This window comes from Notolepis coatsorum, assembly GCF_963971535.1.
Source record: "Notolepis coatsorum genome assembly, contig: SCAFFOLD_380, whole genome shotgun sequence".
NCBI classification, from domain to species: Eukaryota; Metazoa; Chordata; class Actinopteri; order Aulopiformes; family Paralepididae; genus Notolepis; species Notolepis coatsorum.
In genome coordinates, this window is record NW_028173899.1 from 109,415 (window position 1) to 130,545 (window position 21,131).

At 44.9% G+C, this 21,131-nt stretch overlaps 1 protein-coding gene across 1 annotated transcript in view; it reads right to left on the minus strand.

Moving 5' to 3' along the window:
* Nucleotides 1-21,131, minus strand: part of LOC311247672 (tRNA (32-2'-O)-methyltransferase regulator THADA-like) — a gene marked incomplete at its 5' end in the record, with an annotated part of 165,195 nt that overhangs the window by 90,925 nt on the left and 53,139 nt on the right. The window contains one exon of the mRNA XM_084338686.1: nucleotides 5,179-5,282. Within this exon, the coding sequence (XP_084194812.1) occupies nucleotides 5,179-5,282 (104 nt within the window). The remainder of the gene's footprint in view (nucleotides 1-5,178; nucleotides 5,283-21,131) is intronic.

Genomic DNA, 21,131 nt, shown 5'->3' on the forward strand with positions numbered 1-21,131 from the left:
TGGAGGGGATAGGGTCCAGGATGCAGGTTGAAGTTTTCATTGTAGAGAGAATGGAGGATAGGTCCGATGCAGTGATTTCAGTGAAGGATGTAAAAGGGGAGTTGGGCGGTGGAGGGGGGTTTGAATCCGGAGGGGAGACAGTGTTGGCGGAGGCATTTGTTAGTTGGGTGTGGATTTTGTCAATTTTTGTTTGGAGATGTGACAGATAGGAGACGCATTTACTGACAGTGAAGGAATAGGAGATTGTGTCAGAGGGTTTAAGAAGTGTGTTGATGGTGGAAAACACAGTGTAAAACAGCCTCAGATATAAAGTGTGTTGTGTCATAATACTGTGGTTAAATCACGCAGTATAAAAGGTGTATTTGGTAGGTTTTGTTCACATGAATCCAACCTGTACCAGGGGTTTTCGGATGCCAGCATGGAAACCCTGTTGACTTTCTCTCCATATTCTTCTGACAGAACAGGGTGGGGAGTTGGGGAAAGCTGCAACTCCTCAAGCAAATCTAAATGTACGGGAGGGACTGTATAAACGTGAGTCTAGGCGCAGTGCTGATTAGAAACAACAACACGTTCGGGGCCGGCAGAAGAGTTCACTGCCATTGTAGTTGTATAATGTGCATGTGACAAATAAAATACTTCAACTTGACCTTCGAAGACATGGTCGCCTCTAAAATGTCGATCTTTATGCACAGCCAATCAAAATGTTATCATGCAAAAGCCAATCAAAATGTCACCGCTGGAGTCCAGCAGCCAGGAAACAACAAATCAGAGAAGTTGGAAGTCTCCAGACCTGTGATTTGGGTCTGGCTAATATTGACCTGGCTTATTGCCAGCAGTCTGTTCAAAGTTTTTCCAACAAGTGTTTGGTTTGTCTGGGCATCTGAACCTGGGTCAGTGGCAATCTGGTCTGCTCAGTTCAAGTCAAGAAAAGGTGAACCAAGTCTCTCTGCTGCGCAGTGAGCATCAATAATTTAAAGGGATATTTTTTTAAGTTGTCAGGTTCCAGCAGTCTTACCCCCGGACCTATGGACTTTTTCAGGAATTCAGTGCTTTTGCACCGCAGGGACCAGGGGTCTAAGTAGAAGTTCTGGGAGATTATTTCCCCCCCCAAAAGACCCTGCTTTGGGAAATAGGACTTTTCCGAAATAAAAATAAATGTTTTCTTAACTCATTCAGCGCCAGACCCGATGATAGTCGGGTTATCTCGCCAGCGGTTGAGCGCCATACCAGAGTATAGTCGGGTTTTCATAGTTTTTTCTTTTATTCGATTTTTTTATTCTATGCAATGTCACGGACCTCTGTGTTACCATAGGAAATCATTCTGAGATCGCTAGAGTGCGAATACCGGCCACATCCTGCTAGGTGGCAGTATCGCCCACCCTTTGAAACCTTTTTTCACACTGGGTGTTACATCTAATTTCTTCCGGGCGCAGCATTTTGGTTCAGGCAAGTCTAGCGGTTCACCCGATCACATTGAAACACGTCCATGGCCGCTCGATGCATGTGTTGTGCCGGATTATGTCGGGGACCCGATGGACACCAATACTGGAAATCTCGATCAGACAATTGGAATATTCTTTTTGGGATACCTCCTAGTAAAGGTAAGGACTATATGACATCAATCCTACTTTGATCCAACCATGATTTCACATCGATCGCAACGATCATATGTAACATACTCTAAAGCGTATGCTGTTGCTGACGATCAAAGCATCAAAGAACGACCCCCCCCCCCTTTCATGTATTCATGATGAAACATAATACCTATTATATACCTTTCAATTGGAAATAGTAGCGTGTCCAGGCGAACAACGCGAACGCTTGTAGAAAAATTCACATATTGCTCCATAGCGCCGTTTTCAGGAATTAGCTATACAATATTCACCACGGTATAAGTAAGGGATAATGTATAGCTACGAGGTCATTGTCGCAAAATAATTTTAGAACACAGAGGCGCCGCGCCGAGAAATAGTTCCTTTACTGATCATTAGAAAATGGCAACTTTAGCAATTTTTTTAAAAAAGCAAGTACCTTTGACACAGAAAAATATATTACACAGAATAATATTGCTGTATAGTTTGTTTATAGTGTGATATTTAGACTTGGTCCTCAAAATGTATGGAAGTGAATGAGGAGCCGGACACCTGGGAGGAATGGTGGTGTTGACAGCAGTGGTCGCTAGCTTACTTGTAGATGACTTTAGATAGAGGTAAGACTGCAGAACTTTGAAGTTCTACTAAAGTGAAATATCCCTTTAAGCATGTTCCCCATTTTATTTTCTTGCGTGACTTTAGCACTGCCACAGCGGCAGACCAGACCGTAGCTCAGAATAGCACTTTTCTCAATAAAAAGTCAAGTGTAATTAAAGCACGATAGTGTGATTCACAACCAACAAGTTCCATTTCCAGAGGAAGTGAATGTGTTGCTGTTCCCTCTCGAAGATGAGGGACTTGGTGTCGCAAAACAAAGCTAGTTACCTTGAATAGACAAATCCATTATTCATAAAGTCCTGCACATTAAAATGTGTAGATATGGTGTACATAAAAACCCTGGAAATAATTTTTCGTGCTAAGAGTAAAAGCCTACCAGTTTGTATTCAATGTCTCTTTCAACCAAGAGAAGGAAAGTATAATTTAAGAGGGTTATGTATTCTTAAAACATGTAAAAAGGTAAGAACTAATGTAAAAGCTAGATGTGTTTCAATTTTGAGAGTTAAATTATGGAATAGCCTTAGTGACAGGTTGAAGTTGTGTACTTCTCAGGGGAGATTTAAAAAAAGCCTTAAAGGATAAAATAATTCAGGAGTACAGTTTTGAGTAAAACATCAAACATTTGTTTTTTTCTTTCAAAAAAATTATATCTTGCAGCATATTTTAAGTTTTTCTTTCTTATTTTAAAATATATTTAGTTTTTAAGAATTTGTAAGGGATAGGCAAACATAAGCATTCCTTTTTCGGTCGTTGATTTTGGATTTTGTGTGTGAGCTTGCCTTGAATATGTACATTTGTGATTTTCTTTTCTTTTTCTTTTGTAAGTCAACACCGCTGTGTTTGATTCGTCTGTAAACAAGACCGAAAAATAAACTTCATTCATTCATTCATTGTTGTCAATGATGAGCAGATCATTTACATTTGGTGCTTTGTACTATGAGACATATGATGTAATTAAAGCAGGAGAGTAGACTACCATCTTTACTTACGCAGCTCATCCTGTGAACACTATGCCAGAGGAAAACAACAAACCTCAGTCTCATGAATGGGCCCACAGCTGAATAAGACGTGTGTACATGTGTGCTTTTGTGTGTGTGTGTGTGTGTGTGTGTGTGTGTGTGTGTGTGTGTGTGTGTGTGTGTGTGTGTGTGTGTGTGTGTGTGCCCGTGTGTGTGCGTGTGTGTGTGTGTGTGTGTGTGTGTGTGTGTGTGTGTGTGTGTGTGTGTGTGTGTGCCCGTGTGTGTGCCTGTGTACTTTTGTCGATGGCGCATTCTACAATTTGGGACAGTCACATGAAATGCCCGCGGCTTTACGATAACACATGTGAATATTTCACTCATACACACACACACACGGTAGGAACGGGCCCTGCTATACTGCAGCCGACGTGTGTTTGTGTATGTACGCTAACACGGTTCTGTGACATCATTAAAGAGCAGTGTGTGTAAATATACATGTGCGTAAGTGCGAGTGTGTCTGCCTGTATAATCTGTGAGCATAAGAGACACCACGGTGTGTGGGCACGGGGAGCGTGTGTGTGTATATGTGTGTATATGTGTGTTCACGCAAGCGTGTTGAGCACAACGCTGGGAAAGGCCACAAGCCTGTGTGTAAGAACAAGGGAGACAGTGTGTGAGGTTGACGTCACACTTTCATCACTCAGATATTAATAACTAACACACGCACGCACACGCACGCACACACACACACACACACGCACATGGGGCATGAAAAGAGGCCTGGGGGAGGGAGGGAGGGTGTGTGTGTGTGTGCGTGCGTGTGTGTGGTTTAAGTGAGAACAGACTTGCTCAGGGATGAGCCCTCGCAATTCAACCTGGCTGTGGGAATACACTATGTATGTGTGTGATTGTGTGTGTATGTGTGTGTGTGTGTGTGTGTGTGTGTGTGTGTGTGTGTGTGTGTGTGTGTGTGTGTGTGTGTGTACAGTATGTGTGTGTGTGTGTGCGGTGAAATTATAAAAACAGGCCTCAAGAACTGTAGCTCATCAGATCTCAATCCAAACAATACACTGGAGAGCATTCTAATAGGCTGGTGTGGACCCGTTATAACCGCCGCGGGCCAAGATCAACTCCATTGAGCTATGCGAGCGCAGACGGCCATCTTTATAGCGCGGACTCACCCGGGGAGCCAGGAAAAGTCCACAGTGACACAGAGCAGAAACAGCGCGAGAAGCCAAAAGCCCTGCGCCGACTGACTCACTCACTCACAGGCACAGCAGACAGAACAATGCATTCCGTCCCTCTGGAAGAGGTGGCTCCGCTTCAAATTAGTGGTGTTTTGGAGAGAGGACGCTTTCTCTTTTTCTAGACAAAGATTCTCTGACCGGCGGTGTCCTCAGACGTGGGCGACTCCGAGGCGGTGTGTGATCAAACGAGACAAGACGCCGGGGGGGGGGGGGGGGGGCGCGCGCTCTGGCGAGCAGGAATTCACCTGGTCATCTTAATAAAGGCTCATCAGTGAAGCCGAGCGGATCTAGCCAGGGTTAGCGTGCTAACCCCCACCCCACCCCGCGCCTTATCTGCCGTGTGTCTCGCCGAAGGAGGCCAAGGAGCTGGGAGTTACCTCCGCCAGGCAGGGGGTTGTCAGGGGTAATCTCTGCCCCATCTCTGGGGCCTTGGACTGGGGCGGGAGGGCCAGGAGGTAGGCAGGTGGGGGGTCCGGGGGCCGAAACAGCGGGCGGTAAGCTTTGAAATGGAAGCCTGCGCGGGGCGTGGAGCGGAGGTGAGCGGGGAGGGGACGGACGGTGGGACAAGGAGCTATTCTTCTGCCGAGGGAGGCTGAGGAGAGGAGTGGATGCTTATCTAGGTCCCACTGTGTGTGTGTGTGTGTGTGTGTGTGTGTGTGTGTGTGTGTGTGTGTGCGTGTGTGCGTGTGTGTGTGTGTGTGTGTGTGTGTGTGTGTGTGTGTGTGTGCGTGTGTGCGTGTGCGCACAAGCAGCTCCAATTACCTAGAGGCGATCCACATGCGCTGGCATAGGGCCTTGCTGATGTCACTTCCTGCTGGCAGGGGTCTGTGCGAGTCCGTCTGGTAGGATCGCAGCAGGAAGAGCACCTACACGCAAACACGCGCACACACACACACACACACACACACACACACGGTAGAAGAACAAGTTAGCACATAATATGCACTAGCAGGTATGACAGAATCGCCAAGGAGGGAATAAATTCAAAACAATATCAACCCTTTTCTCAACACCATACATGTTTGTGTTGTGTTGGGCCCGGGAGAGAGAGAGAGAGAGAGAGAAGGGGAAAGGCATTACGTCTGAGAGCCTTCTTTCACTCACACTTTCCTTTCTGCCTTATGTAATAGTAGGTATGACAGAGAGCTACTGAGTCTGATTGTAGCAGGTGGAATGGTGGCTGGAATCTTCTGGGGCCAGGACTCGGGCAGGCTGGCTGGCTGGCTGGCTGGCTGGCTGGCTGGCTGGGGTGTGTATTCTGGGCCTGGGTAAGTATACTCTTTACGCCGGGGCCACGGCCACAGGCCAGGAGGAAGCCATTCATTACGCCGTACAGGGAAGGCAACATGGGGGAAAACCAGGCCGACCACGTAGCACCAACCCTGGCCACTGTGTTCTGGCCTGCCCCTCTCTTCTCCTTCAGCCTCCACGCCCAGGCAACACCCACTGGCTCACACAAACCTGTGTGTGTGTGTCTCTCTCTCTCTCTCTCGCTCTCTCTCTCTCTCTCTCTCTCTCTCGCTCTCTCTCCATCCCTGCCCCCCCAGTAGCTCTGGCTGGGAAGTCCCTTCTTGGGAGTCTCAGCCGGCTTGATCCAGCCCGGCATGAAGGAAAAGGGAATATTTATAGAAAACGATTTATAGAAAGCCTCCCTGTTCCTCCTCCCAAAGACAGGCCGTGGAGCAACACCCGGTGTGGGAGGAGATGAGACGGAGCTAAAATGAATGGAAGAAGATGATTTCCACAGTCCTTACATTCTCACTAATCCAATTCCAAGACTGCTCCATTACATATAGCACCGTTTGCATGACCAATATCTGCCAGTATCCAGGTTTCAAAGTTTCTCCTCTCTCTCTCTCCTCTCTCCTTTTCCCTCTATATCTCTTCTCTTTGCTCCTCTATATCTCTTCTCTTTGCTCCTCTATATCTCTCCTCTTCGTTTCCCCTCTATATCTCTCCTCTCTTTTCTCCTCTATATCTCTTCTCTTTGCTCCTCTATATCTCTCTTCTCTTTGCCCCTCCATATCTCTCCTCTTTGCACCTCTATATCTCTTCTCTTTGCCCCTCTATATCTCTTCTCTTTGCCCCTCTATATCTCTCCTCTCTTTTCTCCTCTATATCTCTCTTCTCTTTGCCCCTCTATATCTCTCCTATTTGCTCCTCTATATCTCTCCTCTTTTCTCCTCTATATATCTCCTATTTGCTCCTCTATATCTCTCCTATTTGCTCCTCTATATCTCTCCTCTTTGCTCCTCTATATCTCTCCTCTTTGCTCCTCTATATCTCCCCTATCTCCTCTTTGCACCTCTATATCTCTTATCTTTGCTCCTCTATATCTCTCCTCTTTGCCCCTCTATATCTCTTCTCTCTTTTCTCCTCTATATCTCTCCTCTTTGCTCCTCTATATCTCCCCTCTCTCCTCTTTGCTCCTCTATATCTCTCCTATTTGCTCCTCTATATCTCTCCTATTTGCTCCTCTATATCTCTCCTCTTTGCTCCTCTATATCTCTCTCCTCTCTCCTCCCCTATATCTCTCCTCTCTTCTCTTTGCTCCTCTATATCTCTTCTCTTTGCTCCTCTATATCTATCCTCTCTTCTCCTCTATATCTCTCCTCTCTTCTCTTTGCTCCTCTATATCTCACCTCTTTGCTCCTCTATATCTCTCATCTTTGCTCCTCTATATCTCTTCTCTTTGCTCCCCTATATCTCTCCTCTCTTCTCTTTGCCCCTCTATATCTCTCTTCTCTTTGCTCCCCTATATCTCTTCTCTTTGCTCCTCTATATCTCTCCTCTTTGCTCGTCTATATCTCTTCTCTTTGCTCCTCTATATCTCTCCTCTCTTCTCTTTGCACCTCTATATCTATCTTCTCTTTGCTCCCCTATATCTCTCCTCTCTTCTCTTTGCCCCTCTATATCTCTCTTCTCTTTGCTCCCCTATATCTCTCCTCTCTTATCTTTGCTCCCCTATATCTCTCCTCTCTTATCTTTGCTCCCCTATATCTCTCTTCTCTTTGCTCCCATGTATCTCTCCTCTCTTCTCTTTGCTCCTCTATATCTCTCCTCTTTGCTCCCTTATATCTCTCCTCTTTGCTCCCTTATATCTCTCCTCTCTCCTCTTTGCTCCCCTATATCTCTCCTCTCTCCTATTTTCTCCCTTATATCTCTCCTCTCTTCTCTTTGCTCCTCTATATCTCTCCTCTTTGCTCCTCTATATCTCTCCTCTCTTCTCTTTGCTCCTCTATATCTCTCCTCTCTTCTCTTTGCTCCTCTATATCTCTCCTCTTTGCTCCTCTATATCTCTCCTCTCTTCTCTTTGCTCCTCTATATCTCTCCTCTCTTCTCTTTGCTCCTCTATATCTCTCCTCTCTTCTTTGCCCCTCTATCTCTCCTCTTAGTTTTTCCCTCTATCTCTCCTCTATTATTTTCTCCTCTATCGCTCCTCTCCTTCACCTTTTTCTATTTCTGAATATCTTATTTGAATGTCCCAGGTTTATATTTGGTGAACTAAAACAAACACAGTGGGACTTATATATAGTTATATATATATAGTAAGGAAATGTGTTATTTGGGTTTTTTATATATTTCCTCCATAAGTAAATAGATCTACCAGCAGCCAAGCCCGACATTTAAAGCACTTAACCGGCTGAAAACGCATTACGTAAAAAGAAATTTGGGCAATCTATTATTTTCCAAAATATTTCCAATGTGTGGAAAAAACACATTTCCAGGTTGTGTTCATGTCCCCCGGGAACGTGACAGAACACACAGACTGTAGAGAACATGACAGAACACACAGACTGTAGGGAACGTGACAGAACACACAGACTGTAGAGAACGTGACAGAACACAGACTGTAGGGAACCTGACAGAACACACAGACTGTAGAGAACGTGACAGAACACAGACTGTAGGGAACCTGACAGAACACACAGACTGTAGAGAACCTGACAGAACACACAGACTGTAGAGAACCTGACAGAACACACAGACTGTAGAGAACCTGACAGAACACACAGACTGTAGAGAACCTGACAGAACACACAGACTGTAGAGAACGTGACAGAACACACAGACTGTAGGGAACGTGACAGAACACACAGACTGTAGAGAACCTGACAGAACACACAGACTGTAGAGAACCTGACAGAACACACAGACTGTAGAGAACCTGACAGAACACACAGACTGTAGAGAACCTGACAGAACACACAGACTGTAGAGAACCTGACAGAACACACAGACTGTAGAGAACCTGACAGAACACAGACTGTAGAGAACCTGACAGAACACAGACTGTAGAGAACCTGACAGAACACACAGACTGTAGAGAACCTGACAGAACACACAGACTGTAGAGAACCTGACAGAACACACAGACTGTAGAGAACCTGACAGAACACACAGACTGTAGAGAACCTGACAGAACACACAGACTGTAGAGAACGTGACAGAACACACAGACTGTAGGGAACCTGACAGAACACACAGACTGTAGAGAACCTGACAGAACACACAGACTGTAGAGAACCTGACAGAACACACAGACTGTAGAGAACCTGACAGAACACACAGACTGTAGAGAACCTGACAGAACACACAGACTGTAGAGAACGTGACAGAACACACAGACTGTAGAGAACCTGACAGAACACACAGACTGTAGAGAACCTGACAGAACACAGACTGTAGAGAACCTGACAGAACACACAGACTGTAGAGAACGTGACAGAACACACAGACTGTAGAGAACCTGACAGAACACAGACTGTAGAGAACCTGACAGAACACACAGACTGTAGAGAACCTGACAGAACACACAGACTGTAGAGAACCTGACAGAACACACAGACTGTAGAGAACGTGACAGAACACAGACTGTAGGGAACGTGACAGAACACACAGACTGTAGAGAACCTGACAGAACACACAGACTGTAGAGAACCTGACAGAACACACAGACTGTAGAGAACCTGACAGAACACACAGACTGTAGAGAACCTGACAGAACACAGACTGTAGAGAACCTGACAGAACACAGACTGTAGAGAACCTGACAGAACACACAGACTGTAGAGAACCTGACAGAACACACAGACTGTAGAGAACCTGACAGAACACACAGACTGTAGAGAACCTGACAGAACACACAGACTGTAGAGAACCTGACAGAACACACAGACTGTAGAGAACGTGACAGAACACACAGACTGTAGGGAACCTGACAGAACACACAGACTGTAGAGAACCTGACAGAACACACAGACTGTAGAGAACCTGACAGAACACACAGACTGTAGAGAACCTGACAGAACACACAGACTGTAGAGAACCTGACAGAACACACAGTCTGTAGAGAACCTGACAGAACACAGACTGTAGAGAACCTGACAGAACACACAGACTGTAGAGAACCTGACAGAACACACAGACTGTAGAGAACCTGACAGAACACACAGACTGTAGAGAACCTGACAGAACACACAGACTGTAGAGAACCTGACAGAACACACAGACTGTAGAGAACCTGACAGAACACAGACTGTAGAGAACCTGACAGAACACACAGACTGTAGAGAACCTGACAGAACACACAGACTGTAGAGAACCTGACAGAACACACAGACTGTAGAGAACCTGACAGAACACACAGACTGTAGAGAACCTGACAGAACACACAGACTGTAGAGAACCTGACAGAACACACAAACTGTAGAGAACCTGACAGAACACACAGACTCTAGGGAACCTGACAGAACACAGACTGTAGAGAACCTGACAGAACACAGACTGTAGAGAACCTGACAGAACACAGACTGTACAGAACCTGACAGAACACAGACTGTAGAGAACCTGACAGAACACACAGACTGTAGAGAACCTGACAGAACACAGACTGTAGAGAACCTGACAGAACACACAGACTGTAGAGAACCTGACAGAACACACAGACTGTAGAGAACCTGACAGAACACACAGACTGTAGAGAACCTGACAGAACACACAGACTGTAGAGAACCTGACAGAACACACAGTCTGTAGAGAACCTGACAGAACACACAGACTGTAGAGAACCTGACAGAACACACAGACTGTAGAGAACCTGACAGAACACACAGACTGTAGAGAACCTGACAGAACACAGACTGTAGGGAACCTGACAGAACACACAGACTGTAGAGAACCTGACAGAACACACAGACTGTAGAGAACCTGACAGAACACACAGACTGTAGAGAACCTGACAGAACACACAGACTGTAGAGAACCTGACAGAACACACAGACTGTAGAGAACCTGACAGAACACAGACTGTAGAGAACCTGACAGAACACACAGACTGTACAGAACCTGACAGAACACACAGACTGTAGAGAACCTGACAGAACACAGACTGTAGAGAACCTGACAGAACACAGACTGTAGAGAACCTGACAGAACACATAGACTGTAGAGAACCTGACAGAACACATAGACTGTAGAGAACCTGACAGAACACACAGACTGTAGAGAACCTGACAGAACACAGACTGTAGGGAACCTGACAGAACACACAGACTGTAGAGAACCTGACAGAACACATAGACTGTAGAGAACCTGACAGAACACACAGACTGTAGAGAACCTGACAGAACACACAGACTGTAGGGAACCTGACAGAACACACAGACTGTAGAGAACCTGACAGAACACACAGACTGTAGAGAACCTGACAGAACACATAGACTGTAGAGAACCTGACAGAACACACAGACTGTAGAGAACCTGACAGAACACACAGACTGTAGAGAACCTGACAGAACACAGACTGTAGAGAACCTGACAGAACACACAGACTGTAGAGAACCTGACAGAACACACAGACTGTAGAGAACCTGACAGAACACACAGACTGTAGAGAACCTGACAGAACACACAGACTGTAGAGAACCTGACAGAACACAGACTGTAGAGAACCTGACAGAACACACAGACTGTAGAGAACCTGACAGAACACACAGACTGTAGAGAACCTGACAGAACACACAGACTGTAGAGAACCTGACAGAACACACAGACTGTAGAGAACCTGACAGAACACACAGACTGTAGAGAACCTGACAGAACACAGACTGTACAGAACCTGACAGAACACACAGACTGTAGAGAACCTGACAGAACACACAGACTGTAGAGAACCTGACAGAACACACAGACTGTAGAGAACCTGACAGAACACAGACTGTAGAGAACCTGACAGAACACACAGACTGTAGAGAACCTGACAGAACACACAGACTGTAGAGAACCTGACAGAACACACAGACTGTAGAGAACCTGACAGAACACATACTGTAGAGAACCTGACAGAACACACAGACTGTAGAGAACCTGACAGAACACACAGACTGTAGAGAACCTGACAGAACACACAGACTGTAGAGAACCTGACAGAACACACAGACTGTAGAGAACCTGACAGAACACAGACTGTAGAGAACCTGACAGAACACACAGACTGTAGGGAACCTGACAGAACACACAGACTGTAGAGAACCTGACAGAACACACAGTCTGTAGAGAACCTGACAGAACACACAGACTGTAGAGAACCTGACAGAACACACAGACTGTAGAGAACCTGACAGAACACACAGACTGTAGAGAACCTGACAGAACACAGACTGTAGAGAACCTGACAGAACACACAGACTGTAGAGAACCTGACAGAACACAGACTGTAGAGAACCTGACAGAACACACAGACTGTAGAGAACCTGACAGAACACACAGACTGTAGAGAACCTGACAGAACACACAGACTGTAGAGAACCTGACAGAACACACAGACTGTAGAGAACCTGACAGAACACAGACTGTAGAGAACCTGACAGAACACACAGACTGTAGAGAACCTGACAGAACACACAGACTGTAGAGAACCTGACAGAACACAGACTGTAGAGAACCTGACAGAACACACAGACTGTAGAGAACCTGACAGAACACACAGACTGTAGAGAACCTGACAGAACACAGACTGTAGGGAACCTGACAGAACACACAGACTGTAGAGAACCTGACAGAACACAGACTGTAGGGAACCTGACAGAACACAGACTGTAGAGAACCTGACAGAACACAGACTGTAGAGAACCTGACAGAACACACAGACTGTAGAGAACCTGACAGAACACACAGACTGTAGGGAACCTGACAAAACACAGACTGTAGAGAACCTGACAGAACACACAGACTGTAGAGAACCTGACAGAACACACAGACTGTAGGGAACCTGACAGAACACAGACTGTAGAGAACCTGACAGAACACAGACTGTAGAGAACCTGACAGAACACACAGACTGTAGAGAACCTGACAGAACACAGACTGTAGAGAACCTGACAGAACACACAGACTCTAGAGAACCTGACAGAACACAGACTGTAGAGAACCTGACAGAACACACAGACTCTAGGGACAACACAGCAACAGCAACAGAGTGCGGGGTGCAGCTTTATGAGGACAGGGCAGTGCTAAATGTGAAACAAATCAAATTCTATTTGTATGGCTTTTTTTTTACTGGGCCGTTTAACGGCCTGTGTTGCGTGCGTGTGTGTGTGTGTGTGCGTGTGCGCGCGTAACGAGCGTCGCTCCTTTTGGGCCTGGTAAAAATAGTGGTGGTGTATATGAGGGCCTGTTAGACTCTGTTATCAGGCTGCCCTGCTGTCCCTCCCACTGCCACAACCACAGCACTGACTGACCACACACACACACACACACACACACACACACACACACACACACACACACACACACACACACACACACACACACACACACACACACACACACACACACACACAGTCCAGTGAGTCAACTGAGTCTACCGACACACGGGCAGCACACATACTACACTGTAGGATCACACAAGCACAAAGGCACACTCAAAAAGGTAATTTATGCATAAACAACGTTCAGGGTCTTAAAACACAGAAACAACTAATCCTGTTTCAGTCTATATAACCTTGCTCTCACACAAACAACAATATACAACTCCAGACACGTGCTTGGAGACAAACAAGCCATTTAGTGGTGTGTGTGTGTTTGTGTACGTATGTTTGTGTACATGTGTTTGTGTACGTGTGTTTGTGTACGTGTGTTTGTGTACGTGTGGGGTGGTGAGGGGGGGAGGGGGTGTAATGACATCCTGGACCAACTGAACTGTCCCCCAGGGACTTGTCCTGGGGAGGGACATTTATATATTTGTATTGGTGAATGTGACCGACGTGTGGATTCATGCTGCTAGCAGCAGGACATTGTTCAGTCGTGTCGACCGCAGCGCTGAGGACACGTTGCTATCTGTGCTCTTGAAACGGATGCTGCCTTTATCTATTTATGTAGACGGGGTCTTTTAACCCTTTCACTGCCACACTACAGAAGGTTAACCCTTTACTATCAACCGTCGGTAGTGTGATAGTAAAGGGTTAACCTTCTGTAGTGTGGCAGTGACAGGGTTAACCGCCTGTTGTGTGGCAGTGAAAGGGTTAACCTTCTGTGTATTGGCGCAGAAACAGATGCTTACGACACATCCTGGGAATCTACTGGCCAAACACCATCACAAACGAACAGCTCTGGCAAACCACTCAACAAGAACCACTTGAAACCCTAATCAAACGCAGGAAATGGGGCTGGATTGGACACACCCTGAGAAAACCATCCTCCAACACAACCAGGCAGGCCTTAACCTGGAACCCACAGGGGAAGAGAAAGCCAGGAAGACCCAGAAACAGCTGGAGAAGGTCTGTCAAGGCGGATCTCAAGGAAGAAAGAACATCATGGAAGGAAGTAGAGAAAATCGCCCAACACCGAACCAGCTGGAGAGATTTCATGAATGACCTATGGTCCCCAAAGAGCAAAAGGGTTTAAGTAAGTAAGTATTGTCGCAGTGAAAGGGTTAACCGTTTGGTAGTGTGCGGCAGTGAAGGGGTTAATATCCAACTGCGTTTACCCATTGCCAGGTTTTGGAATTGTATGTGCAAATAAAGAAATGGTTTAAATCAGGGGTCTCAAACTCAATTTACCTGGGGGCCGCTGGAGGTAGAGTCTGGGTGAGGCTGGGCCGCATCAAATATTCCACAAAAAAAAGGGTTTCAAGTATTCAAAAAAAAAGTACAACTGATCCAATCTTCTCAATCTTTAGCAATAACATTTCAGAACATGAACAGTTCTTCAGAACATGAACGGTTCTTCAGGCTTCTCAGTGGTGTCAGTGGACTCATCCACAGCTATGGAAATGCACTGTGCATTTTTTTTAATTCTATCACAAAGCTGTTTAATCAAATCACCAGCCAGTATTTCAGTTATTCTGGTTGCTGTGCGATCTGAGGGGGATTTGCTTTTGTGGGGGGGGGGGGGGGGGGGGGGGACACTATTATTATCTTTTTATTAATATGGTTTTATTATTATCCTAAAGTAAGTTAATGTAGATGACTCAAAAGTATAATTGCCTGTATTATAAAAAAATAGGTAGAAACCATATTATGCGTTTTCATCAATAAATAAATGCCCCAAATCTTTTTATAGATTGGGGGCCCCACATTTTTTAATAGATTGGGGGCCCACAAATTGATTCTTTCATGGGGCCCAGAATCTCCAGCTACGCCCCTGGCTGGGATTCAGGATGAACGCATCTTTTTCCGTCCATTCACCTTTGAATTGCAGTCGACTTTTCTTTTACTGACCATCTTTGAAAATACCATATTTTTCTGCTGGCTGCCTGCTGGCGAAAATAGGCTAATAGCTACATTTATCTCACAGAGATAAAACTGGGAGTGAGTTTACTGTAGATGCGCTGTCAACTCTGCTCCGACTTGAACTGAAAGTAGACGACATGCAGTCCGTGAAGACCCGCCCTACTCCCCTACTCTGCCTCTGATTCGCAGACTGTGGGTGAGGGGGAAAAACGCTGACGGGACGCGTATGTGATTGGACCAGACTCGTACACCGACAGACAGTGGCAGTGCAGCGGGACATGCAGAGCACTGCTCGCAGTCAGAGGAGCGAGGATGCATTTGCTTCCACTTTACTTAATATCACTCCGGAATCACGTTTCAACCAAGTCACTAACATAACGTTGCTGTCATGAGCCTGCGCTATGGTAGTCTACAAGTGATAAAACTTCCAACTCTCGCGCAACGACTCGGCAAACAGTTGCGCGCGGGCCGCATTAACACTACACTTTGATGTCCAGTAGGGGGCCGCAAAATATCATCCCGCGGGCCGCAATTGGCCCGCGGGCCGTGAGTTTGAGACCCCTGGTTTAAATGTTTGTGTGTGTGAGGGGTGAACCATGGGGACAATGAACTCCAAATAACTAAGTTATACCTTATTGCTAATAATATCACTACTGTGCTACTTTCTGTAGCATAGCGCTGAGTCCAAGTATCTATGGCAAGAAAGAGCTACGGAGCTATGGGCTGGAAGCTACCACTTAGGGCGGCACGGTGGTGCAGTGGTTAGCGCTGTTGGCTCACAGCAAGAGGAGTCCTGGGTTCAAATCCCAGCAGGGGTTTGACCAGCAGGTGGCCTTTCTGTTCTCATGTTCTCCCCGTGTTTGCGCGGGTTTCCTCCGGGTACTCCGTTTTCCTCCCACACCAAAAGGTTTCCTTGACCAAGGTACTCTGGCATCATAACTGGAGTGGGTCCACCGGGCACTGCACTATGTGCGGCTGCCCACTGCTCCTAAATAGTTAGGATGGGCCAAATGCGGAGGAGGGATTTCCCCCACAATGATTAATGAAGGTTCGACTAACTAAGGCTACCACCACAGCTGCTTCGCTATAATGTTAGTATATTATAGTTCTGAGGTGTACCAGTCGACAAGTTAAAGTAAGCTTTGAAAAAGAAAATAAGGTCCAAGGCGCTTGTCTGGCAAAGCCTTTATTGACATGGCCACTTAGTACATTTGAATCTAATCTAAGTGGCCATGTTAATAAAGGCTTTACTGTTACATTTGCACTCTGGTTGGATACCAAACTTATTTTAGTTGTACTGTACATTATACAGCACAACATTATACTGTACATTATACAGCACAACGAAAATAAGTTCCAACCAGAGTGCAAATGTAACAGTAAAGTGCAACAGCAATATACAATGGTTCAACTGGGTACAAAATATACAAATTAGTACTACTGAGTGTAGTGCTAATCAGATGTACAGTACAGAGTTGTAGTGAATGAATGAATGAATGACTTTATTTGACAATATAAAAAATAAACATGTGACAGAAGAGCACAGTCGGGATATACTGCCAAGGATGAAACACAAAAAAGCTCAGAGCTTATTTCCATTGTGGTCCTTGTAGGGGGGTGGGGGAATGTGATGCTTAACACATGCATCATACAAAACGTGACATCACAACACATCACATATACCATTTAACATTTATATACATACAGACTCATACAACATGCAAGGGTGCCTTAAGCTAAGTCTCTAGGTATAGTCCCTTTTGAGCCATGTCTTCAGGCTGGACTTGAATCTAACGGCACTGTCTATGGTTTTCAGTTCACTGGGCAGACTATTCCAAAAGACAGCTGCTGAATATAAAAATGACTCCTAGTAATAACACTATGACACTACCGGCCAGCAGCATACTAGAAAGAGTAGAATATGTACAGGACTATGTGCAGGTAAGTACAGGCAGGTGAGGATAGGTATATATGCAGTGAGAATAAATATATGTATATATATATACAGTATATGTATATACAGCATTATAGTACATGCAATCATACAGAGATATAGAGGGTTATGTGCAGGTGTACAAGCAAGTATATAGGGGGGTTATATGCAGGTATATTCAGACAAATATGGGTATATTAGGGCTGCAACTAACGATTATTTTGGTAGTCGACTAATCTGTCGATAATTTTTTCGATTAGTCAACTAATCTAACGATTATTTCTGTCACACCCTCCATCTCCGCTTCCTGTGGGCGCGGCTCCTTTTCCGGGCTCTTAGCAGACTTCTTAGTTTAACATAACAGACCGACAGTAAGTTTGGGGGAACTAATGGGATAACTGGGGTTGCAACAAAAGTGCAACTAGGGCTAAAAACACAATGAAATAAAATAAAATAAAATAATAATAATAATAATAATAATAATAATAATAATAATAATAATAATAATAATAATAATAAAAAATATATATATATATATATATATATATATTTTTTTTAAACGACGCATCGACGCAAATATTCCGCGCCGACGAGTTTTTATGATCGACGTCGTCGATTATGTCGACTAATCGTTGCAGCCCTAGGGTATATATAAATATAATACAAAATATATAAATGTAAATGTGCTGTATATACAGCACTGTTGTACATTCTATCATACAGAGTATATGGGTAGACCGTGAAAGTAGTAGGTAGGCAATGGAGTCAGAGTTCAGAGTTTATTCATGGTGAAACTAGATATAGACACGAGTTGTGCATGTTAAAACAGAACTGGGTTACAACTTACAACCCACGTGCAGCGGCACAAGCCTTCTTCTCCAGGGCGTTAAAATAAGGTTGTTGTTGGGTTTTTTTGGGACCGAATTCATCCTAAGAAGAATGTAGTGGATTTCCGATCAGCACTGAATCATAGGGGAGAAAGCAGGGGATTAAAGGAGCGTTGACGGCTGTGGTCTGAGACTAAAAGAAAACTAGCTAATTACAAACTGATCACCCTGAGACCTTCATAAGCCAATCTACAGCGTGTAGCCCTTTGATGCTGTCTACAGTTACATAAACACAATTACACTGGATATTATCATCTATTACCAACCATGCATTGCACTAAGCTAATAAGAACATCTTACCCTTAAAAAAGGAAAAGCTGTCGACAGGAAATCATGCCATTGTTGTTGGCCTCATTTAACTACACTCTTAGAAAGGCCACCCCCCCCCCCCCCCCACTCTTGGAGGGAGGCGACTATAACAGTACTTCCCAAGGAGGGTAAAGATAAGGAATTATGTAGCTCGTTTAGACCAATATTGATTGTTAACGTGGATTATAAACTGTACGCCTCCATTATCACGAAAAGATTAGCAAGCAAGAATAAAAGTAAACGTCGCTTAACAAATCCAATCACCTAGAGCGCGGTACACGCCAAGGATGTCCATGTAGCCCCGCCCTGTTCGCGATTTTCATTGAACCGCTAGCCCAAGCAATTAGGGAAGACCCCAATATATCAGGTATTAATATAAAAGAAACAGAGCATAAGATAACATTATATGCGGATGATGACTTAATTTACTTAAAAAACCCTAGTCTGAGTCTCCCTAGACTAATGGACCTTATTGAAACATATGGTCAACATTCGGGATACTAAATAGAAAATAATCCAGTCTTTTTTCCTAGATCGCGATATATGACGTGTTATATGCATTATGCCCAAATCGTTCGTGTTGCTCGCCTGAAACTCCAAATATTTCCAAATCAAAAGGTATATACCATAATGTGTCTTCACAAAATCGGGGGGTCGTTTTACCTCGAAACTGCGATCGTTACCAAAAGCATGTTTTAGGTTTGGTAAAATACGACACTGATCGGTACAAAAGCATGTTTTAGGTTAAAAAAAAAACAGCAGGTTACCTAAAATAGACCTTACCTCAGTCAGAAGGTACTCCAAAATGAATAAATCCCAGTCGTCCCATCGCGATCGCAATTACTTCTGTATATTGGGCATGGCTATCATACGGGAAACAATAGGTTTGAGGCATCAAATCTCCGACCGATTGCTATGTCCTGATTCACTTTGAGGGGGAAGCAGCCGGAGGTAACTCAGTACTGGAAGACAACTGATATCCCCAGTTCAAAAGGTAGGTGATACTGCCACATGGCGGGATTCGATCGTTGTTGCAATTTTAACGTAGGCAGCTGTGCCAGGGAGACACAGGCAGTTCCAAGCGAGTGTTTAGAATGGGGATCAAAGGAAAAATATCAAAGGATCTAAAAACGAGAAAACGAGTTTTTTTGGCGCTCAAGCATTGGCGACGACACACGAGTATACTCGTTTTTGGCGCCCAATGAGTTAACAGCTAGCCAAGCTGCTCGTGTAGCGACAGCTTCCATGAAGCAGTAAAGGAGATATCAGCCCTTTCTGAGAAGAGCTCAATTATAAGTGGTGTTGCCAGCTCTCTCAGATTGGCAGGGAGGCTCCTGGATTCAGCCTCCGTCTCCTACAAACTAAGAAATCCAATCCACAATGTAAAAAAATAAATAAAAGAAAATGAAAAGTGACCTAATCCAATCACGTGTGCTGTCAGACTGCGTGGTTCACATCCTCAACGTGTTCTCTCCCCACAGATCCAGAGAAAGAACATGTGTGACTGTGAGTTGATGCAATGTGACTAAATAAAACCACACAAGGTTTGGATCATAGCAAGGTGTGTGTTCGTGGTTTTACAAAGTCTGAGTAGCCAGTGCAATTTCCTGCACGTGTAACTATAAAGATAAGTCAAAGCAATAACCTACAATCCTCAACCCTGGGATTTTATAGCACTGTGTGAGTTGGCAACGGTAACCTTCATTGTAAGAGAAAAGCTACTTCTACAGACCACTTTGAGCTTGATTTTAAAACATCTTGATCCAAAACAATAGTTTTCTATGATGAAAATGAATGGCACTCTGCATCACATTTTATGAGATATTTGGGGTAAATCTGGTGTATTTTAATAATTATTTGGAATTTGGAATAATATTTTATATTATAATAATAATAATAATAATTTGGATAACTTGTAAAAATCGAAATGCTAATGCCCTAAAGAATGCAAATTCCTTGCCATCAGGTGCTAACATCACCTACTGCTAAAGGAGTAAACAAATTAAAAATCTTCCCAAAAACTAAAGAAATAGGCTGCAAAATGTAATACTCAAGTCATAAATGAAGCTACCTAGCCACACACCTCGAAGGTATTGATAGTTTGAAATCTCATAAATGTTTCCATCGACTACAGATAAAGTGGGAATTTGGATACGGCACTCCAAATATGGTCAGATTCAAGTGCATTCCTGCTGCAACTTCTCAGGGGTCTATGCAAACACTACCCTCACGGCTCCTCTAAAGACCGCCCTCCATCCAGCAGATCTGGGTAGGTTTACACTACTTCAGTGTAACACCAGGACAAACACTAATAATGACACTAATGCTATGGCCGATCCAAAGCAATGGTTCATAAAACTAGCATCACAACCGGCTTGTCTGAGCCTCACATTCCTCTGCGCTTTCAGCTTGGACTGTTATCTCAGAAGGCTGAGCCTGACCGCTGGCAAGACACAGCAGATGAAACGGCGGATAAAGGAGGGGATCAGCCGAGGAGAGAAGAGCAGGAAGAGGACTCCGGCATCGCTGCTTCCATTATTAACTTGAAAGAGGGAGGGAGAAATAAAGAGATGGTCTACAGACGAGCCTACTCGTCCTCCTTGGCCCCCATTTAGCTTGTGTTGTGGAAATACACAAAGGATTACTTCCCGTTAAATGAGCCCCTCAAAAACACTACGGGCTGGAGGCCTTCATACGTCGGCCCCCAAGCCGCGCATTGCAGGCCGGTGGTGCCGCCGCTGGCGCGTGTCGTGAGAGGAGTCCGGTGTCGGGTTCTGTTAGTGCTGGTCTGTCTGGCGGGCTCGTTAGGCCCGGTTCAGGTTGTGTCAACAGAGGTTTGGGGCAGGGTGGTTC